General features: G+C 42.5%; 1 protein-coding gene and 1 long non-coding RNA gene across 3 annotated transcripts in view; both read right to left on the bottom strand.

The window, feature by feature from the left end:
• LOC120026348 (ceramide transfer protein-like) overlaps positions 1 to 14,487 on the bottom strand; it is a 71,086-nt gene extending 56,599 nt beyond the window's left edge. The window contains exons 1-3 of one of the 2 annotated variants that reach the window (XM_038971189.1): positions 14,185 to 14,487; positions 13,832 to 13,991; positions 12,426 to 12,560 (exon numbers count right to left, since the gene is read on the bottom strand). In XM_038971189.1, the coding sequence (XP_038827117.1) occupies positions 12,426 to 12,560; positions 13,832 to 13,948 (252 nt within the window). In that variant the 5' untranslated portion in view covers positions 13,949 to 13,991; positions 14,185 to 14,487. Of the gene's footprint in view, positions 1 to 12,425; positions 12,561 to 13,831 lie in introns of both variants that reach the window. The other variant, XM_038971190.1, reaches the window with a different exon arrangement.
• On the bottom strand, positions 4,647 to 7,010 carry LOC120026349. The gene is made up of 3 exons (XR_005473083.1): positions 5,975 to 7,010; positions 5,159 to 5,302; positions 4,647 to 5,035 (listed from the first exon to the last, which is right to left on the bottom strand). It is a non-coding gene; the product is annotated as an uncharacterized LOC120026349 (long non-coding RNA).
• Positions 14,488 to 16,015: the final 1,528 nt, after the last annotated feature.

Here is a 16,015-nt window from a genome sequence, read left to right as displayed (position 1 = left end):
ATGTTCCGGGATTCATCTGATGGCATTGAGGAGTACACCACATCAGTCACTGGCTTCATCAATAAGTGCATCGATGACGTCGTCCCCACAGTGACTGTACGTACATACCCCAACCAGAAGCCATGGATTACCGGTAACATTCGAACCGAGCTAAAGGGTAGAGCTAAAGCTTTAAAGGAGCGGGACTCTAACCCGTAAACCTATAAGAAATCCCGCTATGCCCTCCGACGAACCATCAAACAGGCAAAGCGTCAATACAAGACTAAGATTGAATCCTACTACACCGGCTCCGACGCTTGTCGGATGTGGCAGGGCTTGCAAACTATTACAGACCACAAAGGGAAGCACAGCCACGAGCTGCCAAGTGACACAACCTACCAGACGAGCTAAATTACTTAAATGCTCGCTTCGAGGCAAGTAACACTGAAACATGTATGAGAGCAACAGCCGTTCCGGACGACTGTGTGATCATACTCTCCGTACCCGATGTGAGTAAGACCTTTAAACATGTCAACATTCACAACGCTGCAGGGCCAGACTAATTACCAGGACGGGTACTCTGAGCATGCGCTGACCAACTGATAATTGTCTTCACTGACATTTTCAACCTGTCCCTGACTGAGTCTAATACCAACATGTTTCAAGCAGACAACCATAGTGTTCTTGGGCACAGGGCCAAAAAGATAATCAAGGACACCAACCACCCGAGCCACAACCTGTTCACCCCGCTATCATCTAGAAGGCGAGGTAAGTACAGGTTCGTCAAAGCTGGGACAGAGAGAGTGAAAAACAGCTTCTTATTTCAAGGCCATCAAACTGTTAAATAGCCATCATTAGCTAGCCTCCACACAGTACCCTGTCCTGAACTTAGTCACTGTCACTAGCCGGCTACCACCCGGTTACTCAACCCTGCACCATAGAAGTTGCTGCCCTATGTACATAGACATTGAATCACTGGTCACTTTAATAATGTTTACATACTGTTTTACTCATCACGTGTATATACACACTGTATTCTAGTCAATGCCACGCTGACATTGCTCATCCTAATATTTCTATATTTCTTAATTCCATTCTTTTACTTTTAGATGTGTATTGTTGTGAATTGTTAGATACTATTGCACCGTTGGAGCTATGAACACAAGCATTTTGCTACACCCACAATAACATCTGCTAAATATGTGTATGCGACCAATCAAATCGATTTGAGCACTCTAAACAGCTGAGTGACATAAGCAAACAATGATAAATCAATGGATAAATTGGAATAAAGACTATTCTTAATACATGATTTAAACCGTGACAGAGGTTCATTTCATTGGAAGATTTTATTTTCATATTTACCACTAAAATATATTTACCACTGCATTTTAAACAAATAGGAGAATGGTTAAATTAGCATAATTTAGAGACCCCCCCCACAAAAAAAGTTTGACTTCTGTTGCATTTAGGGGAGCGAACGTCTCATTCAGAGGAGCTGAGCCCCCCAATGGCTCCCCTGTAATTCGTACCATGCTGATCATTCTGTGGTCTCCGAAAGCCTACATTCAGAAATTAGACCAATACAATGTTAATGAGATGTACTGTTATGCTCTGAGAATAGACTCATTCTATTAGCACATCTGTCCTGAGTTTGACATTGTAATTTAAACTTTTTAGAATGCTCCTTTCCCTGTCATGTAAATTGCCTATTTTAATATTGAGTTGTAGGCTTGAGGTGGTGTCTGGGTCAAAGCTTGCTCATGTGTAATGGACTTTCTCTCCCTGGCAATGTCTGTTCAACCAAACTCAGGCATAATGATTTCGGGACAATCCATCATTCTGGTCTGGATCAAGGACATTGTCCACCCTTTCTGGTTATGCTGTAAAACTGCAGACAGAGTGAGGTTCATGGTGACTACTTCATTTACATTGCAAACAACTACAATTCATTGCATCGATATGATAGCTATTTACACAGCAGGCAATATGGTTGAGGAGTCTCTAATGCAATACGTTACTCAGAAACATTCATATCAGATGGAATCCAAGAAACACCTCAAGTTATACAGTATCTTGTTGAGCAGACATAGAAGAATACATATCCAGCCTTTTCTTAGTTAATATCAACTGAAACATTATGCTAGGCTGACTGCCTTCCACACAAGTTGCTTAAGATATTTACTGTACATAGTGGAGGTTGTCATGCTCTCAATGATGCATTCTCAATTAATTTCAGAATCTGTGGAGGTGTGTCTTGCATCACGTGGTCAATGAACATGAATGGGCCTTCGGCTGCAGCCAGCATGACAATCTGGAGGAGAACCGCAACAAAGACCCGATGCAGCAGGGATCTTCGGCACAGTAAGCACTGACCCAAATTGTCTTGAATGCTGAAAAGTATCGAGACGTACTGCAACTTTAGGTGAGAAACCATTGTTCATTCTGCCACATAGCATCCTTCTCCAATAATTCAAATACTTACTAAACTGAATGTATTTACCTTGGAAATCTAAGACTGATGGACATCAAAGGCAAGTCTGTCATAGTTGGCAAGTGGTATAGTCAAATTCCAGAGGCCAGAACCCTTTTTGGCAGCACTTGACTACAACCCATCAAATAATCTTGTCTCTATGTCTAAGGACATGGCCAGAAGTAGACAACACATGATGCCCTCCTGCAGTTTGCACACCTTTGAACAGGGGAGGACCTGAGATCTCATATGTAAATAAGGGACGTTTGTGTGGGCAAGAAACATGTTGGAGAAACAATATTTGTGCATTCTTTATCTAGCATATAGGCATCATTATTTTACTTTTGGAATGGTATTAGATTTGTTTACTAAACTACTCTATTCCTGGATATTATGCTCCTGAAGGTTAACTCCAAACTACCTACCAAATTATCTAACTATCCTGGTATAAATACAGTATGAAACAAGTCTGGATGATTACACAGATCATGTCAAATAAAGGTTTATTACAGATATTTTATAAGAACACAAGATACTCTGTAACCTTCTCAAACTAACAAAGACCACAGTGCAAGTAAAAAAATTAACAATAGCAGTTGTGCAAAAATACCACAAGACAAATAAGATAAAACAAAATAACATTCAGATGAAATACTGATATGGCAAAGTACTGAACTACCATTGCCCTGGGCCCGGTTTCCCAATATTGATGGAACTTAGGTTCATATGAAATTGAGTAATATACCACATTACTTCTTTCTAATAGATTTCTTGTTTTGAAACGTTACAAGGCATTTTTTCCCCCAGTAATTTTGGCAAAAAAAATATTTTGGCTGGTAAAAAATCTAAGTTGGTTGGTAGATTTATTTAATCTACATGCCACATTGGCTGGTGGGCCAAAATGTCAATTTTATGCGCTGCTTGCGAGGCATGTCAGTTTGCATAGCCCACCACTATACATGCACAATCCATATAAAGAAAATATTGCAATAATAGGCTAATGCAAGGCATGTATCAAATTGTTGCTTACTGAAACTCCCAAAGTCCTCCAACCATTATAATAAATATTGATTTTCGCATCTAGGCAACTCCAAAAGCCTGCGGAGGTTGTGAATTATGGACACACAAGATTGCTATAATTTTCTATGAACATCATGATGAAGATGTGTGTTAAATTGGGGCCTACGCCTGCTCCCTACTAGGCGTAGAATCCAAGCCCAGGCATAGTACATAAACTCAGCAAAAAAAGAAACGTCCTCTTACTGTCAACTACGTTTATTTTCAGCAAACTTAACATGTGTAAATATTTGTATGAACATAAGATTCAACAACTGAGACATAAACTGAACAAGTTCCACAGACATGTGACGAACAGAAATTGAATAATGTGTCCCTGAACAAAGGGGGGGTCAAAATCAAAAGTAACAGTCAGTATCTGGTGTGGCCAGCAGCTGCATTAAGTACTACAGTGCATCTCCTCCTCTGCCCTAGCCCTCACCCTCCATTCCAACAGTTCCCAGACATGCTCAATGGGATTGAGATCCGGGCTCTTCGCTGGCCATGGCAGAACACTGACATCACACACAGAACAAGCAGTATGGCTGGTGGCATTGTCATGCTGGAGGGTCATGTCAGGATGAGCCTGTAGGAAGGGTACCACATGAGGGAGGAGGATGTCTTCCCTGTAACGCACAGCGTTGAGATTGCTTGCAATTACAACAAGCTCAGTCCAATGATGCTGTGTTGCCAGTTGTTGTTGCCATCCTGTACCTGTCCCGCAGGTGTGATGTTCGGATGTACCGATCCTGTGCAGGTGTTGTTACACGTAGGTCTGCCACTGCGAGGGCGATCAGCTGTCCGTCCTGTCTCCCTGTAGCACTCTTAGGCGTCTCACAGTACGGACATTGCAATTTATTGCCCTGGCCATATCTGCAGTCCTCATGCCTCCTTGTAGCATGCCTAAGGCACATTCACGCAGATGAGCAGGGACCCTGGGCATCTTTCTTTTGGTGTTTTTCAGAGTCAGTAGAAAGGCCTCTTTAGTGTCCTAAGTTTTCATAACTGTGACTTTAATTGCCTAATGTCTGTAAGCTGTTAGTGTCTTAACGACCGTTCCACAGGTGCATGCTCATTAATTGTTTATGGTTCATTGAACAAGCATGGGAAACAGTGTTCAAACCCTTTACAATGAAGATCTGTGAAGTTATTTGAATTTTCACAAATGATCTTTGAAAGACTGCATCCTGAAAAAGGGACGTTTCTTTTTTTGCTGAGTTTAGAAGGGCTTACACCCAAGTGGGGCAACGCGTATAATTTTTAAGTCCAGTTTAGTATGAATTTTACGTTGGACGTAGAGTTATGAACCACTTATGACCAACTGGTGCAACCGGTCCCAGGTCAACGGGCATCTCCCGTCAATTTCAGGTAGGTGCACCAGCGAGGTTGTCCTCAGTCTGGGATGTCTGGAGATCCTGGGATAGCCATCTGCAAATCCATTATGTCAAACATCATGCCAAGTGAACAGGTAGCGAACTGCTCCAGCACCTTTCCCCTTTCCTCAAAGGACAGCTTTCTCAACCTAGCCTGTATTGATGGGGAATAAAAGGAGGAACAGTTCATTACAGGAAAGTCAAATATTGTGTAAAATGATTTTTGAAATGTTGTGAAACAGGTAAACAGAACCACAGGTGAAAGATTTTCACCAACCTTTATCTGGGTCACCCTCTCCTGTCAGTCAGCCCTCACGGTCTTCCTGATTCTTTCTGCAGCTCTACATCTTGCTCTTCTCCCCCTTCCTCTAGCTCCTCTACCCACAGCAGATGGGAACTAAGGCTCTTCAACACTGGAATCCTACAGAAAAAACATGCAGGGTCAAGTATCACACTTCTACAATTAATACACAACATCTTGATAACCAATGTAGCTAATACAAATGAGCACTTTTATAGATACCAAATGAAATGCAGTAGTTGTTGATAAAATGTTTATCAAATTGAATGTCTAAGATTAGGGTATCCTACATCATATTCTGTTTTACTTTGGTGCACATTTACCACCACTTGTCTTGTTCACATTAGGGTCTATTACATCTAATTATGGGAGCTTTGTTTGTTTTTACTGCAATCTAAAATCAGGCACATTTAGATTGCTAGTTAGTCTAACTAGGTAGCTAGCTCAGGACTACCAGCTAGTTAGAGAATGCAAGGGGCCATACCCAGTATTGGAATCAGAAGGGCAAAGGACTAAACGTTACCAAGCATGCCAAAGCCATGTTATTTTCCGTGAATGCAGCACTATGAAAGTCCAAATGCATTGTGATAGCTAGCTAATGTACCAAGACAGCTTGCTAGCTATCGCCAGATTGCTATCTATTTTTTTACCAGGCAGAGAAATTCCAGGTAACAACTTTAGATAAGTTAGCTAGATAGTTATCTATAATAAAGTTAACCATTTGAATTACTAAAAAAAACTTTTTATTACAATCTAAAAATGAGAATTATACCCAGTGTATCACATTTTTACCTGTTCTGAAGACATCAAATAGAATCGATTCATCTTTTCAATCTTGACCGTAGTGGTTATCGCATCCACTTGCAGTGTCGAATTTTCAGCAGCCTAAACTGCGTTCAGAGAGGATGCTGATGTACCATATGATTCCCTGCAGACTACCTATGAGAGAGAGAGGAGGTTTCTTGGAAATTGTGTTCAAATCTAGGTCTCCAAAAACACCTGTACACATAATTACACAGCGCAGCTTTAAGATGGTACACCCCATTCCTATACCACACCTTACACTGGCAGATTGAGTCTAAAATAATGAGAAAAAATGTGTGTCACAGCAGAATGAGACTGCTTTAGTGAGTTGGCAGAGTCATTTAACCCATCTGGCCAGCGCCAGCTCTCTGGAATGGGACTCAATGGAGAAGTGTAATTTAGCTGAAACCTGGTGGGGAGAAAGGACACGATCAGATGCTCAGTTTGGCTGAGAAATCATGTAATAGGCAATGGCACACACACAGCCAATGTGTAGCTGCTGTCCATAACACAAGTTCGTTTCTGCAGAACCTCCATCTCCTGTCTTGCGTTGCTCAAAATGATGTATTAGGCAGAGTGAAGATAAGACTACAGAGTCAAGCAACTCAGGACTACGCTCTGTCACACTATCAGGCTGCTTCTTCTGTTCTAGGTTTGGATGTGCATTGTGTATACAAGTGACTGTCCATTCATCAGGGTGTATATTGGTTTCACACACACGTCTTTGACATTCTAACTACTCATGGAAAAAGGGTCCTGGGGATCAGGGGGGGATCTCTAGGTTGTCTCTATGGTGCTAGGAATGGGAGCTGAGGGGTTACTGAGAGGGCTACTTGGAATGGTCTTCCGGGCCATGGGTAAAACTGGGAGGGTATAGTGGGAAGCAGGGTTAAAATAAACACCTCTGGAGAGGCAGCGTGGACCTCTCAGCTGACAGACACACAAATGATTGAATACTTAGTTACTCTCCTCTAATGTTCTCTCTTTAAGAGCATGGGGCTCCCGAGTGGCGCAGCGGTCTAAGGCACTGCATCTCAGTGCAAGAGGCGTCACTACAGTCTCTGGTTCAAATCTAGGCTGAATCACATCCGGCTGTGATTGGGAGTCCCATAGGGCGGCGCACAATTGGCCCAGCGTCGTCTGGGTTTGGCCGGGGTAGGCCGTCATTGTAAATAAGAACTTGTTCTTAACTGACTCGCCTAGTTTAATAAAGACTAAATAAATACAAATCAATGTACGAAAGAGTCCAGAAACGTCAAAATGACAGGTTTGAGGCTGAGACCTTCTTCACTTCTCTCTTTCCCAAGACAAACTTCCCATCCTGCTTTTGAAGAGGTGCCCCCTGCCCACACATACACTCACCCCTCTGTTCTCACCAACCCCCGCCACCACTCCAGCTTGCGTACGTGTTCCCCACCGTTGAGGGAAGAGCAGCTCTTCTCAAAGCAGCCTGTAAAGCCTCTCTGAGATTTAGAACCAATGTGAAGGGAGACCAAACCACTCAGATCCTGGGAAACCAATCAAAACATTCAGCCCACCACATATCTACATAGATAAACATGACTTCCCTTATTTCTGTATGCTTCTGTGTTTTGGTGCAAACACTGACAAATCCTGAAAGGGTAGATGGATCGGGTCACAGGGGGAAGGAGGAGACTAGAATGGGAGAGCCTGACCTAGCTAAATGGGAGAGAGAAGGATTGGACAGAAGAGAGAAAGACAGGACAGGATGGAGAGGGTCATGACATCAGTCACCACAGAACAAAAAACATATTTCTCCTGTGATATCAGCCCACAGGAAGTTACAAGTGCCAGACCAGAGGAAGAGACCCACTTCCTATTTCAACTAACACTTTCTAACATCTCCCCCCATAGCCTGTCTCTTTTCCTTCCATCCTACCCACCCCTCCACTCTCACACTTTATAAAACCCCTTCAAATCAACTCTGATTGCCCCTGCTCTTCCTCTCCCTACAATATTACTGAACAACCCAGATTCAGCCATTCCTTGGACATGTTAAACTAATCAAAGAGCTTCCCTCTGCAATAACACCATAAATGGGCTGGAGGGTTTGAGGTGGGCAAAGAGAAGAATGCTGAATTTACTGACATTGACATCTGCAAATGCTTCTCTTGACCTCTGATTTGCCAGCTTTGCTCAGATAGTATCACTGCCGATGGCCTTGGCTGAGAGAGAGCATCAATCAACAGAGGCTCCCTGCTGTTTCGTCTGTCTCCTAGCCCCTAAGGGGAGGAGAGCTGGAGCTAAATCTGGAGCTAATGATGGATACTAGTGTCATTCTGAGTGGTGAGGCCAAAGGCCTATATTATTCTGTTACACAAATCAGGCAGGGTTCTTGCTGATCTCCAGCCTTTTGAACTGAGGAATTGATCCCTAAATCCCTAAAGAGTGTGCTTAGCTGTAATCATAAGCGGGGTCACTCACACTTTTATTAATGTGCTGGGAATAAACAAATGGACCGTATTAATTCTCAGACCACCCAATGAAAAATAGGCCCAGTTTCAAAAAGACCCATGTATACAGAAGGCCTATGGACAATGCTGCATACTATTTTCATGTTTGCTTTTCTTGTAGGGTTGGGCAGAACCCAGATTTTCATACCGTTTCTGTACCATACCAGGGTATACGGTATTATCGAATGGGCAAACAAATACATTTAGGCAACACGAATCTGGATCCAGGAGGGGATTGAATGTCTCTCCAGTAACCAAGAAGCTTAATCTTGACATCTAGCCACTTCACTACCAACCAAATGCATACCTGGAGCCCTGACCTGGTTTTAATTTATTTGGCACATCTTCAATTTCTTAGTTCTACTTCAATTTAAACTTAAGCAAATGGCATCGCACCCACCAACCCCCGCAAAGAAAATATTATTTTGAAATACAGTATATCTCCCAAGCCAATTTTCTAGTACTGCTATGAAAAGCCAGTGGCAATAGAACACGCACCTTCTTTAAACATCAGTCCCACTGTCTGGTGGACGACCTGTTTGTGTGTAGCCAGGACAGCAGGCTTTATTCTCTTTCACAAACTGGTTGACCCACACACACATGTACCCCTTCTGTTCAGTTGTGTTTATGCTTTGAGCAGTCACATTTTAATAGCATTCAGCTGACAGTCTAAATCCACACACAGAGACACAGAGAGAGAATGAACTAGAGAGGAAATGCCCATGCTGCAGATCGACAAGGATCTGTGCTATTTGACCACTCAACCGATACACTGGCTCGAGCTTCGGATTTACCACAGACCACACATACAACCACACACCACCAGAGGGAGGGAATAAAAGCGAGACCTATACGGTTAATTTCCCACCAAATCAGCTGAATGGCTGCAGAGCAGCAGCAGAGACTGCAGACAGACTGACAGAAACAGAGCAGGGGTTTAAAAGCATCGTCAGCCCCATCTGGCTCAGAAGAGGCAGAACGTCCCTCTGAGTTTCTAGCTCTCTTTTCCTGGGTTGTTTCTTTCTCGGTCTTCGTCTGTTTTCTCTGCTTCCCTCAGAGGACGGACACACAACACACACACTGCTCGAGGTGCTATGAGCTTAAGCGTAATCCTGTGACCTCACATACACACACACACACACACACACACCTTCCTCTGTCTTGCTGTAACATGATAACATGTCTGTTAACACTGACAAGGAAGTAAAGCCACCTGCATGTTCTAACCTTACTGGTGATCACTGAGCACTGGAGACTGACAATGCGTGTGTATATTTTGCCTGCCGAAACAGCCTCAGGCAAGCAGCCGACACCTCTTCCACTTCAGTGAGAGAGACACACTGTGTAACGGAGGAGTGTAAACCTTATTTGGGAGTCTTCAATACAAGAGGAGTTGTAGAGTATGTCAGAGCCACATGCACACTCACATGCAATGGCTGATATTAATATACAGAGACATACAGAAAGGGACAGACATACAGAGAGAGGGAGGGAGACTGAGTGAAAAAATTGAATAAGTAAGAGAAAGTGTGGGGGGGTGTCTTCATTCCAGACTAAAGGCAATCTGTTCATTTGAAGAGCACTAGATAGTATTCAATCCAGTCACAAGAACTTGGAACCCAATTGTCCTTCCTCATGACTCCTGACTGCAAACCATTCTCCACTGCCTGGCTGGTGTGTGTGTGTGTGTGTGTGTGTGTCTCATTTGACATTCTAATCAGATTGTGTCTGAGCCAGGGCGCATTTAATAATCCTATGGTTGTTTTTGTTGATTGTTTATGATCAAAGCCATGGAATCTTCAGTTATGGAAAGTACACTCCCCAGGTCTGGAACATGGCCAACATTACAGTGGAAGTTAATATTTACAGTGGTAGAGAATGGATGAAGCTGAATAAATACAGACTGAATAGGTTGACAATTCTGACCAGCCTGGGAACAGGTCACTCATTCATCCCGCTGTCTGTGTGTGTCTGTGTGTGTATATCGGCGGGCAACCGCAGGGTGCATGTGACGAGTCTAGTGCAGTAGTGCCATGGTAGAGGTAAGTTGCATGCTTGCTTACCAGTTGCTTGCATACTCTCGCTTACAGCTCACTGCCCTTGTGGTGAATTGGGGAGCAGCTTCATGCACAAGTCTCAAAGCCAAGACAACGCAGGAGTGCACAAAGCCAAGACAACGCAGGAGTGCACAAAGTCAAGACAATGCAGGAGTGGCTTCAGGGCAAGTATCTGAATGTCCTTGAGCGGCTCAGCCAGAGCCCGGACTTGAACCTGCTCTAACATCTCTGGAGAGACCTGAAAATATCTGTGCAGCAACGCTCCCCATCCAACCTGACAGAGTTTGAGAGGATCTGCAGAGAAGAATGGGAGAAACTCCTCAAATACAGGTATGCCAAGCTTGTAGCGTCATACCCATGAAGACTCGAGGCTGTAGCCGCTGCCAAAGGTGCTTCAACAAAGTACTGAGTAAAGGGTCTGAATACTTATGTAAATTTGATCCTTCTTTTTTTTATAAATTAGCAAAAATATGGAAAAATGTCAAGGGGTCTGAATGTTTTCCGAAAGCACTGTATATAGCAGTTAATTAATCAGTTACCATGAGAACCCAACCTTTGTCATTCATGTCATTATCCTCCTTATTGTCAGTGAATGACATAACTGGACTGGTCAAATCTATGATAGCTGTCACCTAGCCTTGATCTCATACTGTTAGATCAGTGGTTACTTCAAGGAAGGAAGGATCAGCCTCTCCAGGATTATGCGTGATGATTTTGTCCAATTTGTCACAAAAATGCACTGACAATGGAAAATGTTTGTTGACGTGTCGCTTTATTGAACCATATTATTTGTGCGGTGATGGGTTGAAATTGCAGCCCCTCTTTTTGTACTGCGGCAATGGGTCAGTTTTATGCGATAACATTTCAACGATTTGACATTTTTATGCAAAAATAGTACAGTGAATGGTCAAATTTGCAAGCCCTCACATAACATGCAGGGAATTGTTGATTTTGCAAACAAAATTGCCATCGCAGAATCCTGGAGAGACTGATGGATAGATGCATTGTGAAAGGATCTGAGTAGGGCTGAGTAGAGCCTAAGTTGATCCCTAGATAAGAGTGTTGTGGTAAAACCAGCAGTCACCTGAGGAGCTACTTACCCTCCAGCAATAAGTCTAAATCAGGAGTTCTGTGTTGTTGTTTTTAAATGAAAACAACAGTATTATGCACTCAACTCTCATTTGCTTATAAGGAGGGCACATTTTTGATCCAATGCACCTCTGAGTTAATATTAAATGGATATCCATGTCAATAGTTGATCCCTCTCTAGCTTGTTACACTGTCCATAAAATACAACTTCCAGATCATTCACATATCCATTCATTCAACTGGTTCTCAACTGGAGTCAGAAATCAATAAGAGCTCAGAAGTATGTGATGGACCTTGATATTGGCAGGGCACCAAGACAAGACACTGTGTTGTAGGTTTGAAGTTGGGTGTCTACACACAGAGAGGACAGCCTTTCTAACACACAGGAACCCTCTCTCATCATTACATTTTGGACACAGACTTAAAAGGATCAATCAGCAATTGCTACATCAATTTTTGGACTTAATGAAATTAATGATATGTACCCATTGATTCTTGAAGAATCATCAGAACCCAAAATATAAGCTTATTTTACTCCAATGTAAACAAAGTAAATGTAAATTAACACTAAAGCCTCAAAACATGGTTTAAACTATAATGTTGATATCATGGATGGTCAGTACCTGCATCCATAGCTCTGTCTATGAACTTTAGAGTGGTTACATTTCTCCAGCCCCATCACTCAGCTTTTTGCCGAAACAGTGGCGGGGAGGATGCTTCGCTAATATTTAAACTGCTGATTGGCCCTGTAAGCATCTATAAAGTAGTACAGTAACACAGTATAGTAGTCTACTCTATAGTATTGTTCAGTCAACTCACAGTGATGACAGCCTTGCTGAGACATAGGGACCCTCTGCAGCCAAACTCTCTCTCATCCTGAGACTTGTAGTAGCTCAGAGTGTTGTTCTTCAGAACCACCCAGCGATCCTGCCAGCCGTGGATGTAGTTGGTCCACTGAAGGAGAGGTAAGGGAATGCAAATTAAAAAGTTACTTAGCTATGAGGGAGGGAGGAATTCACAATGTGGTCATGCTATAATGAGGATGCGCACGGTATACCTTTTTGCCCTATGTAACGACACATTTTTGGCACAAGTTGGCCACTGCAGTCTGAAAAGGCTAAATGAGACACTTAGATTGGATGTCAATAACCAAATTCAATCACACAATGGTTAGTTGATGAAACACTAGGAAGGTAGAATCATATGATTAACTTCACTTCTAAATTCATATCCGTTTGTTGACTACTGTTTTGATGCAATATTCTACTGTGGCATTCATCTGATGTAATAATCTGTGGCAAGCAAGCACTCACAAGGCTGTATGAAACAGTTAACTACGTAAAGAAAAAACCCATTCATCCATCTAAAACTAATTTATCAGATGTACAGGGCTTACTATGATAACGCAGGTGAGTTTAGCATGATTATGCTGTGCAATATCTCAACCTGTTTGGGTTGGCCATTCAGGCCACATAAGTTAGAATGATCATTCTATTTCTATGGTCAGACAGACTTTAGAATGGCAACCCACACAGCTTTCAATTAGATGCTTACCTAGATAAATTTCTCTTTGCTAATGCCTAACGTTAGCGAGCTACCGTTTTGTTAAAGGCTTTCAGAAACCCCAAACCAGAAGCCACGGTCAAGTTAAGATGGGCCAGCTGTCAGCTAGACAGTTTGTGTGCCTGGTTTGGTTACCTTTGTTTGGCTAGCTAGTTTGAAATGTAATTTTTTTTACAAACAAAACAGCTCGCGCGCTTTGGTTCTTGTTCACAACAGTAGTACTGACACTTTGTCAACCAACACTATCGTTTAATTAGTCCATAACACTACAATAGGCTTATAGGCTATGTTATTGGCTAATAATATACATAGCGTAATTGCGGTGTTTAGCCAGATCGGGGCTCTACGCTACCCTTTTTTACTTGGAGCACATACATTGGGAAAATGTAGGCGCACACAAAACATTTAGGAGCACAAAGGTAATACAGTTAATCTTTATATTCTTCTAGCCGCACCTAAACAATACGGGTCGCACAGTAAAATAGGTAGGCGCATATGCGAGTAAAATGGTCGCACTGTAGAGCCCTGCATATGGTTAGCTAGCTGTCTCTAGCTACCCATCTCAACCACCCAGAGCTAGCTAGCTACGGTAGTTAAAGTTAGCTAACGTTAGCTAGCTAATTAACTAAAGTCAGGTTTGACGTCAGATCAGTTAACGTTACCTTGCTGAGGATTCCACTGTACTCGGCGATTCCAACAACAGGCTGTCCTACTCCCGATTCCGCGGTATCCAAATCTTCATCGGAACCCGAGGAATTCCAGCTCTGGTTATCCGACATTGTTGGTGTTGTCTAGCTAAGCGAACGTTAGCTGACAGTCGAGCTAAATGAAAACAAACAACTAACGTTAGCTACAGAAAGTTTAAAATAATTACAGAGCGCAATAATAGCGTTAAGAAATAACTGTTACACATCTAACGTTACTAGCCAGATCTAACGACGTTAACTATAAAATGTCTTAGCTATGTCCTAAAATTATTATTATTAGCTAGTGTTTGTCCAAATTGACTCTTCACCTGGAGAACTGTTTGTGTCACTAGCCTGTAACGTTAGATAAGCTATAACGATAGCAGACTGGCTAGTCAGGTAGGAACTAGCAAGGAATGACCCGCCCCTTTATGTTTTCTTCTAGCGGCAAACCTTCCATCCAGCTTGAAATACTCAAAACACTAGCAGCTAGTTGAAATAAAGAGTATCACACTACTAACTGACTTGGTAAATATAATAACATCTAGTATTTACTACGACGAAAACATCTTTATATCAGTAAATAATTGCCTTTCTAGCGCGTCTGACAGCTACGCCATATTCACGCCTGTCGGATTCGCGCGTGGAAGGGGCGCTGGCTGCTCGGGTGACGTCCCTAAATCCGTTCCCCAAAAAACAAGTAAACCCCTCCTACATATACAGTAAGTAGTACTACGCATTAAGTAGCATGGCATGGCAGGTCATATCCATGATTACATTACATTCTTTCTCATTGACATGAGATCACTGATGGCATAGTCTGTAAGGAACAGTACACCAATATTTACTGATTCCAGTGTATTAGTGTGTTTTTGTTTCAGTAACAACCCATTAGAACAGTACCACTGAGGAAAACTACACCTAAATGTATAATACCCGTGTTTATATATAAAACAGACACTGTGCCATGAGTGGGAAATCAGTGATTTATGTGGGGCCAGGAGTGCCATACACACACACACACACACACACACACACACACACACACACACACACACACACACACACACACACACACACACACACACACACACACACACACACACACACACACACACACACACACACAGCCTACCCACCAACAACATCCCTGACTAAATTCTTAAGGCCCTCCCTCTAAGCGTCAATGACATAACCAAAGCCCACTAAAATCCCAAGTTCTTTTATCTTTTTAGCACACCCCCTTCTTCTCTGTCCCTGCCTTCCCTCCCTTCCTTGCTCTACCAGTCATATTGGTAAGGTCACGTGCTCTGACTCACAGGAAAGCCAGAGCTTTAAGTATAAGTCACAGTCATGTGATATTCCATGCTCAGCTGAGCGGCTCTTCCTGTCACACACGCCTGTGTGATATTCCTCATTCCCTCCTCTCCTCCAGTCCTAATCCATTTGGTGGCCTACACAAATCAAATCAAATTTTATTTGTCACATGCTTCATAAACAACAGGTGTAGACTAACATTGAAAAGCTTACTGACGGGCCCTTCCCAACAATGCAGAGAAAGTAAATAGATAAATAATAGAAAAGTCAACCACGCAATAATAAAAGTAATAATAGATACACAATATATACACAGGGTACCAGTACCGAGTCGATGAGCAGGGGAACAAGGTAATTGAGGTAGGTACAGTATGTACCCTGAACAAAAATATAAACGCAACATATAGCAATTTCAAAGATGTTACTGAGATACAGTTCATATAAAGAAATCTGTAAATTGAAATAAATTCATTAGGCCCTAATTTATGGCTGTCACATGACTGGGAATACAGACATGCATCTGTTGGTCACAGATACCTTTAAAAAAAAGATAAGGGCGTGGATCAGAAAACCAGTCAGTATCTAGTGTGCAGCGCGACACATCTCCTTCGCATACAGCTGATCTTGGTGTTGATTGTGGACTGTGGAATATTGTCCCACTCCTCTTCAATGACTGTGCAAAGTTGCTGGATATTGGCGGGAACCGGAACACACTGTCGTACACGTCAATCCAGAGCATCCCAAACATGCTCAATGGGTGACGTCTGGTGAGTATGCAGGCCATGGAAGAACTGGGACATTTTAAGCTTTCAGGAATTGTGTACAGATCCTTGCGACATGGGG

This window comes from Salvelinus namaycush, chromosome 31, assembly GCF_016432855.1.
Source record: "Salvelinus namaycush isolate Seneca chromosome 31, SaNama_1.0, whole genome shotgun sequence".
Classification (NCBI taxonomy): Eukaryota; Metazoa; Chordata; class Actinopteri; order Salmoniformes; family Salmonidae; genus Salvelinus; species Salvelinus namaycush.
Note: the sequence above shows the minus strand (reverse complement) of the source record. Positions and strands in the feature narration are given on the sequence as shown.